Source organism: Erithacus rubecula (genome assembly GCF_903797595.1).
Source record: "Erithacus rubecula genome assembly, chromosome: 24".
Lineage (NCBI taxonomy): Eukaryota > Metazoa > Chordata > Aves > Passeriformes > Muscicapidae > Erithacus > Erithacus rubecula.
The window spans coordinates 5,926,190-5,945,840 of NC_136676.1; the positions used below are offsets into that span (position 1 = coordinate 5,926,190).

At 45.3% G+C, this 19,651-nt stretch overlaps 1 protein-coding gene across 2 annotated transcripts; it reads left to right on the top strand.

Moving 5' to 3' along the window:
- Positions 1–864: 864 nt before the first annotated feature.
- MXRA8 (matrix remodeling associated 8) lies at positions 865–19,168 on the top strand. 2 transcript variants are annotated; one of them, XM_079326289.1, is made up of 10 exons: positions 865–1,131; positions 4,527–4,547; positions 5,432–5,749; positions 7,111–7,212; positions 9,410–9,865; positions 14,560–14,718; positions 15,721–15,751; positions 16,234–16,310; positions 17,357–17,434; positions 18,814–19,168. In XM_079326289.1, exons 1-10 carry the CDS (start codon positions 1,083–1,085, stop codon positions 18,837–18,839), a joined length of 1,317 nt encoding a protein of 438 aa, XP_079182415.1. In that variant the 5' UTR covers positions 865–1,082; the 3' UTR covers positions 18,840–19,168. The 2 variants fall into 2 exon arrangements, with proteins under 2 accessions (XP_079182415.1, XP_079182416.1); XM_079326290.1 differs by having other exon boundaries at positions 5,441–5,749.
- The last annotated feature ends 483 nt before the right edge of the window (positions 19,169–19,651 follow it).

Here is a 19,651-nt window from a genome sequence, read left to right on the forward strand (position 1 = left end):
GGAGACAGGACCCAGGACTGGGTGAAATTCTGATCTGGATGCTCCCAAAGTTTCCCTTGGTGTAGTGTGTAATTATTTAAATGTTTCTTTAGGGGGAATGTTATAATTATAATTATAATACTCTCCTCTTTCCTGAAACTCTTCCCCCTCTGGCATTGAGGGAATTTATTTTCTGGTAGAGTAGAGACAGAAAAATGTCAGAAGGAAAAATTCAAGTGTGGCAATTAAGTTTATCCTCGTGGATCCCATGGGAAGGCTCCTGACTTTTATTTTTAAGTTCTCTTGCGGAATCCCACAGACATTTAAGGACAGTCAATTTAATTCCCTTTCTTCACTTGATGACTTATTTGATTTAATTGTAAAATCCATTAAATCCAATTCATTGAAGGTTGTTAACCCTAAATAACAAATAACCTGACAACAGAATGCAAGAAAACAGATAAAATTGCTATATTTAAATTTTCCTATAATATGCAATTTTACTTTTAATATCCTAGCAGCAGCTACTCTATTTCCTGACTTTATACTCGTTGTAATTTTCCAGCCCTTGCTTACAAATCACAGGACAGGGTAAATATTGTTCTCTAGGTTGTCTTTGGAGACTGGAGCTGGAAGTAAAACCAGATGAGGAGACCAAGATCAAAACCCCATTGAAGGCAGCAGAAGAAATCCAGTCTGGAGGAGTGTCAGACAAAGGGAGCAACAGCTGGATCAAGTAAAACACGAGGAAAATTGCTTCCATCCCTAGGGGGAGGGAGAAAGATTTGTTTTTGTCAGCCCAGAGCTGTGTGGAACCAACTTGAGGCGTTGAAACTTTTGATGTCAGAGTCAGGGAGGGCTCAGAAGGGAGGGAAGGAGGAGAAGGATCTGCAGAAAGTGAGGGAAGGAGGTGGGGAGCTGGAGGTGGAGTAATCCTGCAGAATCTGAGCTGCTGTGCTCAGCTCTGGGGATGTAAATTGATGAGCTCATAGCGTTTGCCAGATACAGAAAAGAAAGTTTTAAAGGGGGGAAAAAAAAAATAAAAAAATAAAAAGCCTTCAAGTTGTTTTTCGAGAGAGGCGAAAACTCGGAGCAGCGAAGGGATGGAGCGACTCGTGAAACTCCTCCTGTGGCAGATCCTGCTTCAGCAAAGTAAGCTCTGACTGCTGGGTGCTGTTTCTTCTTTGTATTTCAGCTGCACCATGGGGCTGGGGGCTGCCTGAGAGATTTTTGAGCTGTTATCTTTGTGTTTTGTTCAGATCCCCAAACTTGCTCTGTTTCCATCTCGGAGGGGAGGGAGGGTTTCCTCTGCTTTTTGGGCAGAGAATGGAAACATGTTTGAGGTTTTTGGAGCTCTGTTCAGCATGTTTGTGCAATTAATTTTTTTTTTTCTATGAGCAAATTAAAAAACAATAAGCTTGGGTGTGAGTACAGCAAAGGTTTCACAGTCAGATTTGCAGGATTTAAGGTTATTTTTTTATGTTTGAAGAAGCAGAAACAGCTGGGGCTGCGTGTCTGTGAGGGTTCAGATGGAGGGGGAAAAAGGATGTGTGGTTTTGGGGTTTCTTTTCCTCTTGTCAGCAGAAAGACCAACACAGAATTCACTTTTGAGTAGCAAGGTGCAAGAAGGGAGTAGGAAGTGAGGAGCAGAAGTTTTTTTGGGGCTGGTGACTCTTCCCAGCCCTTTCAAAAAGCTGTGGCTGATACCTGAGCCCCTCACTGCTCAGCACTGGGGTGGGATGAGGTGAGGAGCTCTCCCTTTGCTCCCTGATTATCCCACTTTCTGTGTCACCACAGCATTTTTGCAATGCCCCAAGGCTGGGGTTAGGAACTGGGAATTGATGGGATCAGTCATAGGGACAGCAGGGTTCAAGGGGCTCAGAAATTTGGGCTGTGGGGTGGGTTAAGGAGGAGGAGAAGAGTTCACAGCTCTGTTCTGCAGAGGCACCAACCAGTCCAGTGACTCCCAGTGATGTCTGGCAGGAATAGCAGGTTGGGCTGCTGCAGAACCAAAGAAAAAAAAACAAAAATAAAGCTCCTACCTGAGCATGGATGAGCTCTGCCAGAATTTCAGGTGCATTTTGGATTTACCTGCATGCAGCCCTGATGTTTGAGCCCACCCAGATGAGGTTTTAACTCACTAGTGAGGAGGAGAAGGGGAGAAATCTGTGACCCTTCCTGGAGGAACCTCTCCCCCAAGTGTTAATGTCTCAGGGAGGAAGAGCCCCGAGTTTGGAGCAGCTCTGAGAACCATTCCTGGGGCTGCAGCCAAGCTCAGAGGCAGGGGAGGCTCTAAAGCTCAGCTCAAACCCCAAAAAAGCTGGGGCAGATCTCTGAGGGATCCTGGCTGTGCCCCAGGTGGGGATTGGTACAGACACAGAGTTTTTTCCCTTTCTGCAGAGGCAGCACATTCCTGCTCTCTGCCTGTTCCTGCCTGCAGGGACAGCTGGAATTGTTGGTGCTGGGTGGTTGTTTCAGGGCTCTCACATCCTTTTTGGAAGTGGGAGACTCTGCTGGGAAAGGGGAAGGAAGACTTTAAAAATAAACAAACACAGAGATTTAGAGAAAATCCCAGTTCAAAGCCCATCAGTGGGCTTGGAAGGGAAATTCACTTTTAGTGAGAAGCAGACAGGAGCTGGGTGGGAGAAGTTTGGGAGGAGCTGTTTTCTCACCTTATCCCTGTTCCAGATGTTTCTCCTGGTTACTCTCTGTGGGTTTAAAATCCCAGAGGAGAGCTGGGCTCATCCATGTCACTGTCACCCTGCTGCTGCTGCCTCAAAAGCCATCAGGGCCTCTCAGCCCCCTAAATTCAGGATGGAGCCACTGCCACTCCCCAGAGGGTTTGGGGACAGTGGTGGCTACTGCTTTTCCCATAATTGTGAAATGACCCTACAGACCCCATTAAATCCCCTCTAAACAAAGGGATTCATGGCAGAAATGAGGAATGTGGCACACACAGATCTGGGAAGAAAATTCCTGCAGGACTTTTCTGCTAGTTTGCCCACAGTTGTTTTTCTTTTTGGGGGTGGTGGTGGGATTTTTTGTTTGGTTTTTTTTGTGGCTTAATTCTTCTCATGAAACATGGATGGGATTCAAGAAGTGAGAGCTGGTTCTGCCTTTTGCAAGGGATTAAGAAATCGTTTTCCAGGCTGCTTTTCTCTTCCTCTACTGTGGGACCACAGAGTGCCTCTGGGATCCTGCTGAGTCAGCCAGAATGTGTCAGGGGACAGCACAGAATTGTCTTTTATTGGGGTTTTTTGGTTGGGTTTTTTTTTTTTTTTTTTGGTTACATCACCCAGAGAAGATGAAGTGATTCTCCATCCCATGGAACTTGAAATTTTAAAACAAAAGCCCCAGCTGAGTTCTGTGCTGGCAGCTCTGGGATTTGGGAATCTGCAGGTCCTGTGATGACAGAGGTCAGAGCTGTCACCAGGTGCATGAAGACTCTCTGCTTTGACAATTGACTCACCAAAATCTTCTTCCAGCTGCCCCCAGTGCTGCCCACGAGCTGGGCTGTGGCTTTATCTCTGCTCAGAAGCTGCTGGGTCACAAAATCCCTTTTTAAAGCAGGGTTGGGTTGCTCTGCTTGTCTCACACAGCACAGGGAGGACTGGAAAGAGAAAAAGGCTCATTCCTCCTCCTGCTCTCTGCTCAGGGTATTGAAGGTCAGTTCTTCTAAATCCCATTTTTTTCCAGGCATGCAAAAGATCAGAGACATCCCAGATTCCTCAGATTTCTGAGTGATCTCATTCACAGCTCTGTCAAATAAATTTGAGCCTTTCCCACTGATGGATGTGTGCAGGTTTCCAGCATGGCTGAGGAATCAGAACAATCAGTTCTTCCTTCTTTGTCTGCTGCAGTTCCTGTGCCACTTGTAAAGAGTTATCTGTTTTTTTCCTGCTTCTAGAATTTTGCTGCTTGGCTGAAATGTCACTTTTTTTTTTTTTTTTTTTTTTTTTAAATATTTGCACCATTTTGTCAAACTGTGGATGATATCCTAAATTCAGGCCCAGAGTTTCTGTGCAGACTCTGTGTGTGCACAAAGTGAGAAACTTTTTATCTTCCACCTCTCTATGCTGAACTCCAATAGTTAAATTCTAAATTCCCCTTTTCTAGGTGGATTTTGTTCCAGATTTTTGTTTTGTTCTAGATTTTGTTGTGATGTTCAGTGTCAACCCAGCTTTGTGTTGTGCTGGGAATCTGTGTTGGGAATCAAAGCCTGATGCCAGGAGACCTCCCAGAGCCCTCCCACACAAGGATCAGGAGGGATTGGAGCAGAGAAATGCAGAATTAAGGGAATTGGTGCAGCTCTGGCAAAGTCCTTCTGTGTGGATGTGAGTCATGTGAGATGCAGAGAGCTGATGCATCCAGAGAATTGACTGTGCACAGAGTGTGGCAGAGCAGCCAGACAGAAACACCAGAGTTAAAAAACATCAGGGAAAGGGGGATAGATGGAGCAACACAGAGGTGGCTGCTGACCTGGAGTGTATTTGTAGCTTTTTTATCCTTTTGTTGTCAGTAACACTCTTTATTTTCTGCTTTGACAGGTTCTGTGTGCTCATATTCAGGTGAGTAAACCTGCCAGGTTTTGTGATCATGAGGAGGAGTGGGAGGGACCCTGATTCCATGGCACAGGGGCTTTCATTCCTAATTTCCAGGGATTATTCATTCTTAATTTCCATGGATTATTAATTCCTAATTACCATGGATTATTCATTCCCAATTTCCATGGATTATTAATTCCTAATTTCCATGGATTATTAATTCCTAATTTCCATGGATTATGCATCTCATGCACTGGCGTCTCTAAGCCTGGATCACCCTGATAACAGACATGAATGAAACCTGTGTGTTAAAGTTTTATTTATTAGGAAAAGGTTCTTCCCCTTGAGGGGGGCACTGCCCAGGCTCCCCAGGGAATGGTCCCAGCCCAAAGAGCTCCAGGAGGGTTTGGACACCACCCCCAGGGGTGCACAGGGTGGGATTCTTCAGGTGTCTGGATCAGGGATTCTCTGGATCCCTTCCAGCTCAGATTCTTTGACTTTCCCTAGCAGCACCCTATGCTGGTCTTGAAACCAGAACCAAAAACCTGCAGAGATTCCAGCACCTCCTTCACACACCATTAGCTCTGCAACCCAAACTTTTTTTTTTTTTGCTGTCTGCTCCTCATTTCCCAGTGCCAGCCTCTGCCTCCAACCCCTCCAGTGTGGTGGTGTCAACAGGGTCCCCAGGGAATTATCCCAACCCCAAGAGCTCCAGGAGGTTTTAGACACCAGTCCCAGGGATGAACAGAGTGGGATTGTTGGGATATCTGGAACAGGGATTCTCTGGATCCCTTCCAGCTCAGGATTTGAATCCCCACAGTACCCCAGCACCAAAACCACGCAGAGATTCCATCACCTCCTTCACACTCCATGAACCCCACCACCCCTTTCTTTGCTGTCTGCTCCTCATTTCCCAGTGCCAGCCTCTGCCTCCAACCCCTCCAGCGTGGTGGTGTCGGTGCTGAACATCAGTGCAGCCCTGGGCTCCCAGGCCGTGCTGCCCTGCCAGAGCCACCGCATGGTGTGGACGCAGGACCGGCTCAAGGACCGGCAGCGTGTGGTGCACTGGGACCTGCTGGGCTCCCAGCCCGGGGACAGCAGGATGGAGAGACTCTGTGACATGTACTCGGCTGGGGAGCAGCGAGTCTACAGCTCCTACAACCGTGGCAGGATCCTCATGCCCCACAACGCCTTTGCAGATGGCAATTTCTCGTTGGTGATTAAAGGTTTGGAGGTTTTGTTGTTCTGCAGAGGGTTTGGGGCTCGGCGAGGTTGGGAGGTGGAAATGGTTGGTTCAAAGAATGTGTTTGGTGAATGTGTTTAATATCAGGTTTGTTTTCAGGAGGAGTTTTGGGGAGTTTGCAAGGGGCTGCCCGAGGTGGTGGGGGAGTTCCCATCCTTGGTGTGGGAGCAATTTTAAGTGCCTGCTTGTCCCTGACACCTGGGATTCAGGATTCCAGGATCTGCGAACAATCTCAAGTGTGTCCTTAGCACTTGGAATTCAGGATTCCAGGGTTTGGAAGCAAACTCAGTTATGTCCTTAACACCTGGAATTCAAGATTCCAGCGTTTGGGAGCAAACTCAGGAGTGTCCTTGGCACTTGAAATTCAGGATTCCAGCGTTTGGGAGCAATCTCAGGTGTTTTTTTGATACTTGGAATTCAGGATTCCAGGCTCTGAGGGCAATCTCAGTGCCCTGGTGACATTCAGTGTCCTGGTTACTTGTGCACCTCCAAGTCTATCCCAGAAAACCTGCACAGCTCAGAGTGTCCAGCAGATCAAAACCCTCTCAGCATTTCCAGCTGACTAAATTCCTGCATTCCTGGACATGCACATTAATTAATTTCTGCTCCTTGGGCACTTGGGGAAGTGGAGCTTCCAGCTGGAGATTCAAGACAGGAAGAAGCTGAGGAATTTTCCCCAAAATCAAGCTCTGCTTTTGCTTCAAAGTGAAACCTCCAGCTGGCCCAGGGGAGGTTCAGGCTGGATATAGGAGGATGTTTTCCCTGGAAAGGTTTGTTAAAAACATGGGAATTGCTGCTCAGGGAGGGGGTGCAGTCCCCACCCCTGGAGGTGCTCAGTGCTCTGGGCTGGGGGACAAGGTGGGGAATTGAGGTTGGACTCAACCCTGGAGTTCTTTTCCAGCCTCAGAGATTTTGTGAGGTTCTCTGAAGCACTGAGTCTTTCATTTGCCTTTGATACAGACCTGTTTTGAAAGAGAGTTTGGAACAACCTGAAAGCCACCTGGGCTTTTTGTGGCCTTTTGGTTGTGATTCAGTTCCTGCACTGTGAACACTCCATGGTCATTGTTCCTCTGCCTGCTCTCAGTTTCCTCTTCCTATCTGTTAACAGAGAGCAAATAACCTGAACAAATGATTTTATTAGGTGACCAAATCATTCTACTGGGTGAGATTTGTCTCTTCTCAACCCACCCTATTGTTGGATGGCATAAGGATGGCTTAGAACAAAGTTATTTACATCCAGATAAGGATTTGAGAAACTGCAAATGACACAAATCATCAATGTCTCAGGAGAAAACGGAGTTCCCAGTATAAAACACTGAGTTTTGTTTCTTCCCTGCTCTCCAGGTGTTGCAGAGAGTGATGAAGGCACATATTCCTGTAATCTGCACCACCACTACTGCCACTTGTACGAAACAGTGAAAGTCCAGCTGATCATTGCCAAGACAGGTGGGTGTGGGGACAGCTCCAGCTTTTCCAGGTGCCACAGGAGCCTTGGCCAGCAGCACCTCCTGGTGACAATCCCAACCCTCTGGTGACAATCCCTCCACTTGGGGCTCTCAGGCAAAGATATGGGAATTAGGAATAACAGTTCTTTACCGGGAAAATTAAAATAGAAATGCAATATTACAAAGAACAATCCCAAACACTGCCAGTCAGAATCCAAGCTGGCACAGTCAGTCAGTCAGGGTGGTGGCACAGTCCCATTCCATGGTGCTGCATCCTCCTGCAGGGGCAGATGTGGCTCAGCTGGAGCAGTGCTCCTGGAGAAGGTGCAGTTTCCTCTGAAGCTCCAGGGATGATGTGGAAAGGTCTGGCTTTCCTCTGGAATCCAGTGGAAAGAAGGTGCCTTGGTGTCCAAAATCTCAGTTTTTCTCTGGGTAGGAAAGGCTTGGCTCCTGCCCTGGCTGGAGCATTTCCCAGTGGGATGATGGAATTTTATCAGCCATGCACTGGGACTCACTGGCCATGAACAGGAGATATCTCCTGGAGGGAGGATGAGCTGTGGGAAGATAAAGATGATTGCCCAGCTGGTTTAAAGATGGCCCATTAGCAGAGAATGTGTGCCAGGAGATAAAGATCACTGCCACACCCAGTTTGTAACAATGGCCCATTAACAGGTGATACCTCCCACAGGGATAAGAATCTCTGCCACACCCAGTTTGTAACAATGGCCCATTAACAGGTGATACCTCCTGGATGAAGGGTGGGTCATGGGGAAGATAAAGATGATTGCCCAGCTGGTTTAAAGGTGGCCCATGAGCAGATAATGTGTGCCAGGAGATCAGGGTCACTGCCCCACCTGGTTTAACAGCTGGGGACAGAATCCACATTTCTGGCCACATCAACCCAACACACCCACCCAGTAAAACCCATTTAACCCTCTGGAGAGCAGCAGTGGAGCTGCTGGGGTGAGGCTTCATCTCCTCTGCTGCTCTCCCAGTGCAACAAAAACACCCTGAGAGCCCCAGGCTGTTCTTTGGGCTCAGCCTTTTCTGGTTTTGCTTCTCTAGAGCCAAACAGAGCAGTGCTGCTCCAGCTCCTCCAGCAATTAGGGCCTTTGTGGGTAGGAAAGCATTTCCTGCTCAGAGCACTGGGATGAAGATCCTCATTCCATTCTTAGCCTGTGCAGGGAATTCGCTTCCTGCTTTCTGCAGCAGGAGATTAACTCTCAGTTAGGAGGAGGAGAAAGTGGCCTTGCTTCATGAAATGACCAAGGATATAGAGGATAAAGGGTTTTTTTTGTTTTTGTTTTTTTTTTTTTTTTTTTGTTTTGTTTTGTTTTGTTTTTTTGTTTTTAACTAACTGATGAAATAAGTGTGGAAAAGCCAGGGCTGTTCATGTATGTTCAAGCTGTGCCACGTGGCACTTTTAACATATTGGGAGGGGGTGTGTTACAGGATTCCATTGTGTGGAGCTTTAGGGTTCCAAGAGAGCCATCTCAGGTGTCTCTGGGTGTCCTTGACACCTGGAATTCAGGACTCCAGAGTCTGGGAATAATCTCAGGTGTGTCCTTGACATTTGGAATTCAAGATTCCAGGATATCAGAATAATCTCAGGTGTGTCCTTGACACCTGGAATTCAAGATTCCAGGCTCTGGGAGCAATCTCAGATGTTTTCTTCATACTTGGAATTCAGAATTCCAGGTTCTGGGAACAATCTCAGGTATGTCCTTGACACTTGGAATTCAAGATTCCAGGCTTTGGGAGCAAACTCAGGTGTGTCCTTGACACCTGGAATTCAAGATTCCAGGCTCTGGGAGCAAACTCAGGTGTGTCCTTGACACCTGGAATTCAAGATTCCAGACTCTGGGAAAAATCTCAGGTGTGTCCTTGACACCTGGAATTCAAATTCCAGGCTTTGGGAGCAAACTCAGGTGTGTCCTTGACACCTGGAATTCAAATTCCAGGCTCTGGCAGCAATCTCAGGTGTTCTTGGGTATCCTTGACCCTTGTCCTTGAGTGGGAATTTCCCATCAGCTGCCTCCACAAAATCACAGCGCGCGACAACAAATTGTCCTAAAATTTTGCTGATTTTCCAGCAACCCCGGAAAAGAAACTTAAATCCATTATAAGTGAAAAACCAGGGCAGGAAAAACAGAAGAGATGAGGAAAACCCCTCACCCCAAAGCTGCGTTTCCCCGCAGGCGAGCCGGGCAGCGAGTACTGGGACGGCGAGAAGCCGGTGCTGGTTGCGCCGAGGGGCAGCACGGTGACCCTGCCGTGCGTGAACCGGCAGCACATCTGGACGGAGCGGCACAGCGAGGAGGAGCAGCAGGTGGTGCACTGGGACCGGCAGGCGCCCGGGGTGCCGCAGGACCGGGCGGACCGGCTGGTGGATCTGTACGCGTCCGGCGAGCGCCGCTCCTACGGGCCGCAGTTCGTGCGGCAGAAGATGAACGTGAGCCGCAGGGCGTTCGCCCTCGGGGATTTCTCGCTGCGCATCTCACAGCTGGACAGAGCCGATGAAGGCACCTACTCGTGCCACCTGCACCATCACTACTGCGGGCTGCACGAGCGCAGGATCTACCGGGTCACCGTCACCGAACCGCGCGGCGACGGCAGGGCGGGCAACGGCACCGGCAGCCCGGCCCCGGCCGCGGGTGAGCGGGGTGGGCTTGGGGAATCCCGCTGGGAAGAGCCAGGTTGTTTCATTTTCGTGGGATAAATTTCTCTGTCAGAACAAGGCGGGGAACGGCACCGGCAGCTCGGTCCCGGCCGCGGGTGAGCGGGGTGGGCTTGGGGAATCCCGCTGGGAAGAGCCAGGTTGTTTCATTTTAGTGGGATAAATTTCTCTGTCAGAACAAGGGGGGGAACATCACCACCAACAGCCTGGTGCTGGCGGCAGGTGAGCGGGATGGCCGGTTTGTAGGAAATCCCGCTGGGAAAAGACAGATTATTTCTTTTTAGTGGGATAATTTCCTCTGCCATAGAGGAAGGTGGTGAACATCACTGCCAACAGCCCGGCACCGGCTGCAGGTGAGTGGTCCTGGGTTTGTAGGAAATCCCGCTAGGAAAAACCAGATTATTTCTTTTTAGTGGGATAATTTCCTCTGCCATAGAGGAAGGTGGTGAACACCACGAACAGCCTGGCACCGGTGGCAGGTGAGCGGGATGGGCTTGGGGAATCCTGCTGGGAAGAGCCAGGTTGTTTCATTTTAGTGGGATAATTTCCTCTGCCATAGAGGAAGGTGGTGAACATCACTGCCAACAGCCTGGCACCGGCTGCAGGTGAGTGGTCCTGGGTTTGTAGGAAATCCCGCTGGGAAAAGCCAGATTATTTCATTTTAGTGGGATAAATTTCTCTGTCAGAACAAGCGGGGGAACTTCACCACGAACAGCCCGGTCCCGGCGGCAGGTGAGCGGGATGGGCTTGCGGGAAAACCCAGATTATTTCCTTTCAGTTGGATAAAATTGTGGGATTCCTCTGTCACAGAGGGAGAGGAAGGTGGTGAACATCACCACCAACAGCCTGGCCCCAGCTGCAGGTGAGTGGGATGGGTTTGCAGGAATCCCTCTGGGAAGAGCCAGATTATTTCATTTTAGTTGGATAAAATAATGGGATTGCTCTGTCTCAGAGGGAGAGGAAGATGGTGAACCTGTGGCCCCAACTGCAGGTGAGCGGTCCTGGGTTTGCAAGAAATCCCACTGGGAAGAGCCAGATTATTTCCTTTTATTTGGATAAATTCCTCTGCCATAGAGGAATATGGTGAAAATCACCACCAACAGCCTGGCCCCAGCTGCACGTGAGCTGTCTGTCCTGTTTGCAGGAAATCCCTCTGGGAAAATCCAGATTGTTTCATTTTATTTAGATGAAATTGTGGGATTTCTTTGTCACAGAGGAAGGTGGTGAAAAGCATCACCAACAGCCTGGCCCCAGCTGCAGGTGAGTGGTCCTGGGTTTGCAGGAAATCCCTCTGGGAAGAGCCAGATTATTTCCTTTTAGTTGGATAAAATAATGGGATTCCTCTGCCACAGTGGAATATATGGAAAATATATGTCATGGTTGGATCTTAAAGGTCTTTCCTGGTTCATTCTGTGGGTTTTCACAGAGGTTTCCACATTGTGAGAAGGATCCTTGTGGCTCTGGAGAGCTCAGCCCCAGCTCACCCTGAGCTGTTCCATCAGCTGCAGCTGCACTGAGGATGCTCTGGCCTTGATACCTCAGGATTTTAACTTTCATTTTTTTCATATATATTTATTTTATATTTTTTCTATTTTATTTTTTATTTTTGTGTTTTATATTTTTGTGCAGCTTCTCCCCCCTTTGCACGAATGTTTAGGCTGTGCAAGGTGCCAGACCATGCAGAATCAACCACCAGGAATTTTCCTCCACCCTTCAGAATTTTTTTTTTTTTGTGTGTGTGTGTGTGCCATAAACCAATTTTCATATTTTCCACTGCACTGAGTATCATCTGTCAGCCTGTCCAAACTCAAAACTATCACCCTCCATTCAGGCAGAAAAAGAAAACAAAAATCCCAAGTTGAATTTAAATTTTTTTTTTTTAAAGTCTTTTGGGTATAGTTCTTTATTAACACTTTAAAATATTCATTGTGTTTTAATATTTATTGGCTGTTGAATATAGAATTTTGATTTGCTTCATACATTCTTAAATAGGTTTATTCTCCTGTTGAAATTGCCTTTCTCAAGTTATTAAGACCTAACCTTTTTCCCTGGGGCTAAAGTTGGTGTCCAGAAAATCCAGGCAGTGCTGAGGAGAGATGGGTGGAGATCAGAAATTCCAAATATCAGAATTCCTGCACACAACCCTTGAGCTTCATCCCCAGATTGATGTTTCCAGAGTAAATCACTCAGAAATTGATTCCTCTCTTTCTGTAATACAGAATTCATGTTCTAAATACAATGGTTTTGAAATTAAATATAGAAATTTGAGCCTTAAAAATTGAACTTACAGAGAAATACTGTTTTTCCAATAGATATAAAGGAAATTTTGGCTCAAATTCAATTTTACAATTGAAATGATGGTCCTAGAAATGGTCCTGATTGATAATTTGAGAAATGTAAAGTAGAAATCCACTCCAATTTGGTTTGCAGGGAAAGCTCAAATACTGATAATAAATCTGCCAGGCATAAACTTGCAAGATTCTTCTTTAAAGGAATTTAAAGCTTATTTATTCATCTTGAGGGCATTGCAAATACTTAGAAGCTGTTTTTTTTTTTTTTTAGTAATTAACTATAGGAAAATTAAAATTCAGAGATTTTTTTTACTCTTTTTTTTTTTTACTTTTTTTTTTTTTTTTTTTTTTACTCTTTTTGTTTACTCTTTTTTTACTCATTTTTACTCAGGGTTTGCTCTGCAGCTGAACAAAATCTGTTGTCTCACATGATGAGTGCTAAAATTTTAGCAAACCTTTGGTGGGTTTGTGGAGAATTCTCTTTGATTTTTCCCAGCAGAAGGATTTGGTCCTTGACACTTGGGGAAAGTCATATTAATACACCTTTGGTTTAGTTGTTTTTTGGGGTTTTTTTGTTTGTTTGGGTTTTGTTTTGGGGTTTTTTTTGGGTTTTGCTTTTGTTTTTTTGTTTTTTTGTTTGGGTTTTTTTGTTTGTTTGTTTGTTTTTTGGTTTTTGGGGTTTTTTTTGTTTTTTCCTAAAGTTTAACCAGCTCTGTCCTGCAGCACTGTAGGAAAGCAAAAATCCAGGAATAAAATTCCCTTTTTGCTGTGGCACCATCTCATCCTACTGTCACCAGTGCTGTTTGCAGCTTTGCAAGTGGTTTTCTGGGTTGGAATTGAGAATTTTCAGCTTGGCAGGGCTGAAATCCCGTGGTTTTTCCAGCACTGGGCATCTGGAAATGCCAGAAAAGCAGAATTCTGCTGGGATGGAGCGTGGGGCCACCAGAACTGAGCATCTTCCTCCAAATTCTTTATTTTTTAAATGCCTGTTGGGATTAGCAAACAGCCAGCTCTGGTTTCAGAGTGTTTATTTCAATCCACTCTGGCCTGATTTGATTTTCTTTTTGCTGTGTTGGTGTTTTTCAACCAAACTGCCCCAAAATCTGAAAATCTGAGAGAAATGTCAGAGCACATCTGCTGAAGGGCACTGTGGTTTTTGAGGTTTTTCCCCCTGGGGATGCTCCCAGGGGATGGGAGTGGGGGGCTCCATCCTGCTCCTGCCTGGTGCTCTCTAAAAATTCCCTGGGAGGGCTGAAATTGCCATTTCAGATTTGTTTTGAAAGAAAAAAAAACCAAATTTGTCCCAGCAGAGTCTTGAGGGATTCCATCCATGCCTGGGCTGCCTTTCTCCATTCCTCTGCAAGCAGAGAACTCATTTCCTCTTTACATGTGTAAAACATTGACCTATTTATTTAAGATCTATAGAAAAAAAAAAAAAATTCCACTTAAAAGTTTTTGAGTTGAGCTCAAAAATGTTCCAGCTAAAAGTTTTGAATTGAGCTCAAAAATGTTCCAGCTAAAAATTGAATTCAATTGAGTTTAATACTCTTCAATTCTCTCCTTCCCTGTGCTGTGGAACAGAACTCTTGCTGCACTCACAAAAAGAATGGAATTTTGGCTTTCTCTGTGTTTTTCTTTTAGTTTTTCATTTTATAGATTTTTTTTTACTTCATTTCAAAGGAAGCTCTTTTTTTTTTTTTTTTTTTTTTTTTTTTTTTTTTTTTTTTTGGCATTGAAAACTCTTCCCACTCCATAAATTAGAACCCTTGGCAAGGAGGGGATGCTGCCTGGAGCCACCTTGAAATCCAGAATTTCTTCCTGAGCACTTCCACCTTGCAATCCAGAATTTCTCCTGATCATTCCCCTTGGAATTCAGAATTTCCCCTGACCATTCCCCTTTCAATCCAGAATTTCTCCTGACCATTTTCCCCTTTCAATCCAGAATTTCTCCTGACCATTCCTCCCCTTTCAATCCAGAATTTCTCCTGACCATTCCCCTTTCAATCCAGAATTTCTCCTGACCATTTTCCCCTTTCAATCCAGAATTTCTCCTGACCATTCCCCTTTCAATCCAGAATTTCTCCTGACCATTCCTCCCCTTTCAATCCAGAATTTCTCCTGACCATTCCCCTTTCAATTCAGAATTTCCCCTGACCATTCCCCTTTCAATCCAGAATTTCTCCTGACCATTCCTCCCCTTTCAATCCAGAATTTCCCCTGACCATTCCTCCCCTTTCAATCCAGAATTTCTCCTGACCATTCCTCCCCTTTCAATCCAGAATTTCCCCTGACCATTCCCCTTTCAATCCAGAATTTTTCCGACCATTCCCCTTTTAATTCAGAATTTCTCTGCAGTGATTCCTTCTTTTCCTTCCCTCAGATCCCACCGTGGTCAGGGGCCACAATGTCATCAATGTCATCATTCCTGAGAGCAGGCTGCACTTTTTCCAGCAGCTGGGATACATCCTGGCCACTCTGCTGCTCTTCCTCATCCTCCTCATCATCGTGGTGCTGCTCACACGCAGGCGCCGCCAGAGGGGTGAGTGCAGGGCAGAGCTGCAGAAAAAATCCTGCAGGGATCCTGGAAAAAATTCCTGTAGGGAAAAGGGATCCCTTCCTGGGACATTTATCCTGCAAAATATTCCTGCAAGGACCAGAGATGTTGTTAAAAATTGCTGCAGGGAGCAGGGATCCTGCAAAAAATTCCTGTAGGGAAAAGGGATCCCCTCCTGGGACATTTATCCTGGAAAAAATTGCTGCAGGGAGCAGGGACCCTGCAAAAAATTCCTGGATCTCCTCCTGGGACATTTATCCTGGAAAAAAATTCATGTAAGGAACAGGGCTCCTGCAAAAAAATTCCTGCCAGGAGCAGGGATCCTGCAAAAATTCCTGGATCCCCTCCTGAGACATTTATCCTGCAAAAAATTCCTGCCAGGAACAGGGAACCCCTCCTGAGACATTTATCCTGCAAAAAATTGCTTCAGGAACAGGGATCCTGCTAAAAATTCCTGCAAGGAACAGGGATCCCCTCCTGGAAAACCAGGAACTCACCTAGTGAGGCTGGAGTGGTATAAAAATGTCCAGGCATTGATTTCATGGAATTTTTGGGTTTGGGAAAGAGCTCCAAAGTCATCAAGTCCAGGATTTGCTGAGTTGCTGTGTAGAAGGGAGAAGAAAAATGGGATTTATCCTTTGGGAACAAGGAAAATGGGATTTATCCCTTGGGAACAAGGAAAATGGGATTGATTCTTTGGGAATAAGGAAAATTGGATTTATCCTTTGGGAACAAGGAAAATGGGATTTATCCCTTGGGAATAAGAAAAATGGGATTGATTCTTTGGGAATAAGGAAAATTGGATTTATCCTTTGGCAACAAAGAAAATGGGATTTATCCTTTGGGAATAAGAAAAATGGGATTTATCCCTTGGGAGCTCCTTGCTGTGCTGGGGGTTCTGTGGGATCCCATAAAGGGATCACAGCACACAAAAATTCCCCAGGAATGGATCTGTGACTGCTCATTCTGCTTTTTCCTCCTCTTTAGGTTATGAGTACAATGTGAAGAAATATGGAGAGTAAGTATGATTAATTATCATAGAATTAATATTATTAATTAGGTTTAGAATGCATTCAGATTAACTCATGGCCCCCCTCCTCTGCTAAGAGCCTAAACCAGCTGAAAATCTGGTTAGGAGGAGGGAGTGGAAGGAGAAAATGCTTTATGGAGCTGATTTGGCAATTGAATTTCTTCTTGTTATTCTCTGGGAAGTGATTCAGGGGTGAATTTTCTGTGAGATGTCCTTGGGAGTTGGTGGGGAAGGAATAATGCAAAATCATGGACCTGGGCTCCTCCAGAACTTATTTTATATGATTAAAGTGGGAAAGACAAAGAAATTCAGGATTGGCTGCCCATTGATCTAAGAGGTGGGAAAACATGTGAGGGGAAAAAATTAAAATTAAATAAATTCTCTAAAAAAGGATTAGAAAAGCTATTGGGGAAAAGTGTGAATTATTAAAGATGGGAAAATACCATTTTCCAGCATTATTCCCTTTTCAGGAAGGATGTGAATCTCAAAGAATTTACAGTGGACACAACAGATCTGAGCCCACCCAAGAGTGAAGACATCAGGCTGGGTAGGTAAACCAGGTGAAAATCCTTGAAAATCTCACATTTCTAATGACACCTGAATATTTGGAAGTGACTCAACCCATTTTTTTACCTCTGGAAGTGGGTGTGGATTTTTATTTGAAGTCCAGAGTTAGTGGAGTTCATTGTCTCCTCTTTCTGTTGAAGCCAGGTTGGTTTAACTTTCTGATTTTCTCCTCCCTGGATGTTGAATCATCCAGTGAATATTTGAGCCTCCTGTCAAGATCTGTGGCAGATAAACAGAGAATGAGAGGGGAAAAAAATTTGCAACAGAGGCCCTGAGATAGAAAAGAGAAAATAGAAATCCTGGAAGTCATGGTTAAGTGGAAGACACTGGGGAGAGGGGAAGGAAGCTCAGCTCACACTGGAAAAGTGATTTTTGGGATTTATAGAATTGATTTGGGGAATTTTCAACATTCCTGAAGGTAGGAGCTGCTCCTTGCTGGGGTTGGAAGGTGCAGCCTTGAGTTTATTGTGTCAATAATTGATCTGGGGTTGGCTCTTGCTGGGGTTTGGGGTGAATCCATTTCACAGAGCTGCAGCACCCTGAGATTCCTGATAAACCAGGAAATAATTGTCCCTTTGATTTTTTTATTTGCATCCCCAATAAAGATTAAAACCTTTAAAAGAAGAATCTGACAAACCTCAGGTTACCTTGCTGTAAAGGAAACAAGAGAGACAAAATTGGAAGTAAAGAATAGACTTGCAGAGGGTGGGTTGCTAAAATCCTTTTCTGTCCCAGGAGAGCAAAATCTCTGGATAATTCTCCTCCAGGTGAGCTTGGAGGAGATAATGAGAGCTGGAGGGATCTGTGGTGCCTGGGAGGAGCTGGAGTTTGCACAACTCATTCATGCCAGGGGCTAAAATGAAGTCAGAGCTGTTTTCCTGCTGAGTAACTGCACAAATAATTCCTAGAAATCAGAGGTGCCAGAGCTGGAGCACATCGAGGAAGGACTGATCACCTCTGTCTTGCTCACCAAATTCTTGTTTTCTTTTAATATCCTAATGCCTGTGTGAACTCTGCTCCTCCCAGATTACAAAAACAACATCCTGAAGGAGAAGGCTGAGCAAGCCAGAAGCTTCCCAGCAAAGAACATTGATTTAGACAAAGGTAATCATCACTTTCTTCCCTTCAATTGGTGGCTGCAGGAGGGAGGAACAGCCCATCAGTGAGTGACCAAGGCACAGCCAGAGAGGAATGAGAAACATCATGGCAAAAGCAGGAATGAGAAACCAGCTCCCTTCCCATCCTTTCATCACAGAGCCACAAGATGCAAGCAGTGATTAGGCTTTTAAAAGCCTTGGGCATGGCATAAATTGGGATTTTTTCTGATTTTAAAGGCTTTGGGCATGGCATAAATTGGGATTTTTTTTCTGATTTTAAAAGCTTTGGGCATGGCATAAATTGGGATTTTTTCTGATTTTAAAGGCTTTGGGCATGGCATAAATTGGGGTTTTTCTGATTTTACAGGCTTTGGGCATGGCATAAATTGGGATTTTTTCTGATTTTAAAGGCTTTGGGCATGGCATAAATTGGGATTTTTTCTGATTTTACAGGCTTTGGGCATGGCATAAATTGGGATTTTTTCTGATTTTAAAGGCTTTGGGCATGGCATAAATTGGGGTTTTTCTGATTTTAAAAGCTTTGGGCATGGCATAAATTGGGATTTTTTCTGATTTTAAAGGCTTTGGGCATGGCATAAATTGGGATTTTTTCTGATTTTAAAAGCTTTGGGCATGGCATAAATTGGGATTTTTTCTGATTTTAAAAGCTTTGGGCATGGCATAAATTGGGATTTTTTTCTGATTTTAAAGGCTTTGGGCATGGCATAAATTGGGATTTTTTCTGATTTTAAAGGCTTTGGGCATGGCATAAATTGGGGTTTTTCTGATTTTAAAGGCTTTGGGCATGGCATAAATTGGGGTTTTTCTTAATTGGAGAAAGCCTGGCAGGGCTGGAGCTGTGCCTGCTCTGCTGTGACCTCAGAGGGAGAGAGACAGAGCCCAGAAATGTCCTGGTGTGGTGTTTGGGCAGAAAATACAGTGCAGAGAGAGAGTGTTTGAATTAATTTGTGGGTGATGGGCAGTTCCTTCATCCAAGAAAAGCAAACAAATGTCCCTCCCAGCTGCTCCAGGGCTGATCCCCAGGGCTGTGCCTGTTTGTAGCACAGCACTTCTGTCAGCAGGGCTTGTGAGCAGCTCTGAGATTCATCCCAGGGGAACTGGGATTTAATTAATGGGGCTGAAATGACACCAAGGAGGGAATGGAGAGCCCAGGAACTGGAATTCTCAGAGCATTTTCTCCTGCAGGGTGGATCTGGGCAATAATTTACCCACAATAATTGAAATTCACTGAGAGGACTTTTAGATATCAGGGTTGTGGGTGACTGCAAATGGCCACTCTAGACATTAATCCAGATTTTTCTGCTGCTTTGAATGGTTTGGAATCTCTCTCCAGGTGCTGACCCCAGTTTCCATTTTTACTTTCAGATTTCAGGAAGGAATATTGTAAATGAAGACACTCCCAAGCTGCTGGCTGGACCAGAAGCTTCCATCAGAGATGCTTTTTCTTAATTCCATCTCCCTCCAGTTCCCATAGAATTTTTTCCACACCCACTTTTCCCCCACACAAAGGTGCAAATGCTTCATGAAAGAGTTAAACTGTCTTGTGTGCATTTATGGGGTTGGGTTGCCTTTTCTTCCTCTGTTCTCCCAACCCTTCCCTTCCCCTTTTCTTTCTTGACAATTATTGTTGGATTTTATGCATCATTGATTTTTATGAGCTGAATCAGCAGAGGTTTTGCTTTGATGTTATTGCTTTCAATAAAACCACCTGCATCACTAATCCTGAGCCATCATTCCACCAGGCATTTTGTCCATGTGGTGAATCCATCAGGGTAACAATGGCAAAAGCTGATCCTTGTCTTAGGCTGGCCTAAATCATTTCCCACAGGTGAAGCACAAAGAGCTCAGCCCTCCCAAGTGGCAGTGCAAAACCTCATTTTATTTGGGGGAAATGGAATAAATTCAGGAAATGAATGAATTCCTCATTCTGCAGACAAAGGGAAGCACCCCCATGGCTGAGGGCTCAGCTCAGAGCTGAACTCTGCATTTCTCACCCTGTGTTTGTTGATTTGTTTGTGTTTCACACAGAGCAGGTCAGATCTGGCAGGAGTGACAGTGACAAAGCCAGGCTCAGTTAGGTCAGCCCCAGGAATGCTCTGAGCTCCCAGGATGGGATTTTCCTGCACCTGGGGTGGCTCCAGGTCACACAGAGCACATCAAATCACAGGTAGGAGATGGTGAAAATGAGGAACAGGAGGAATTT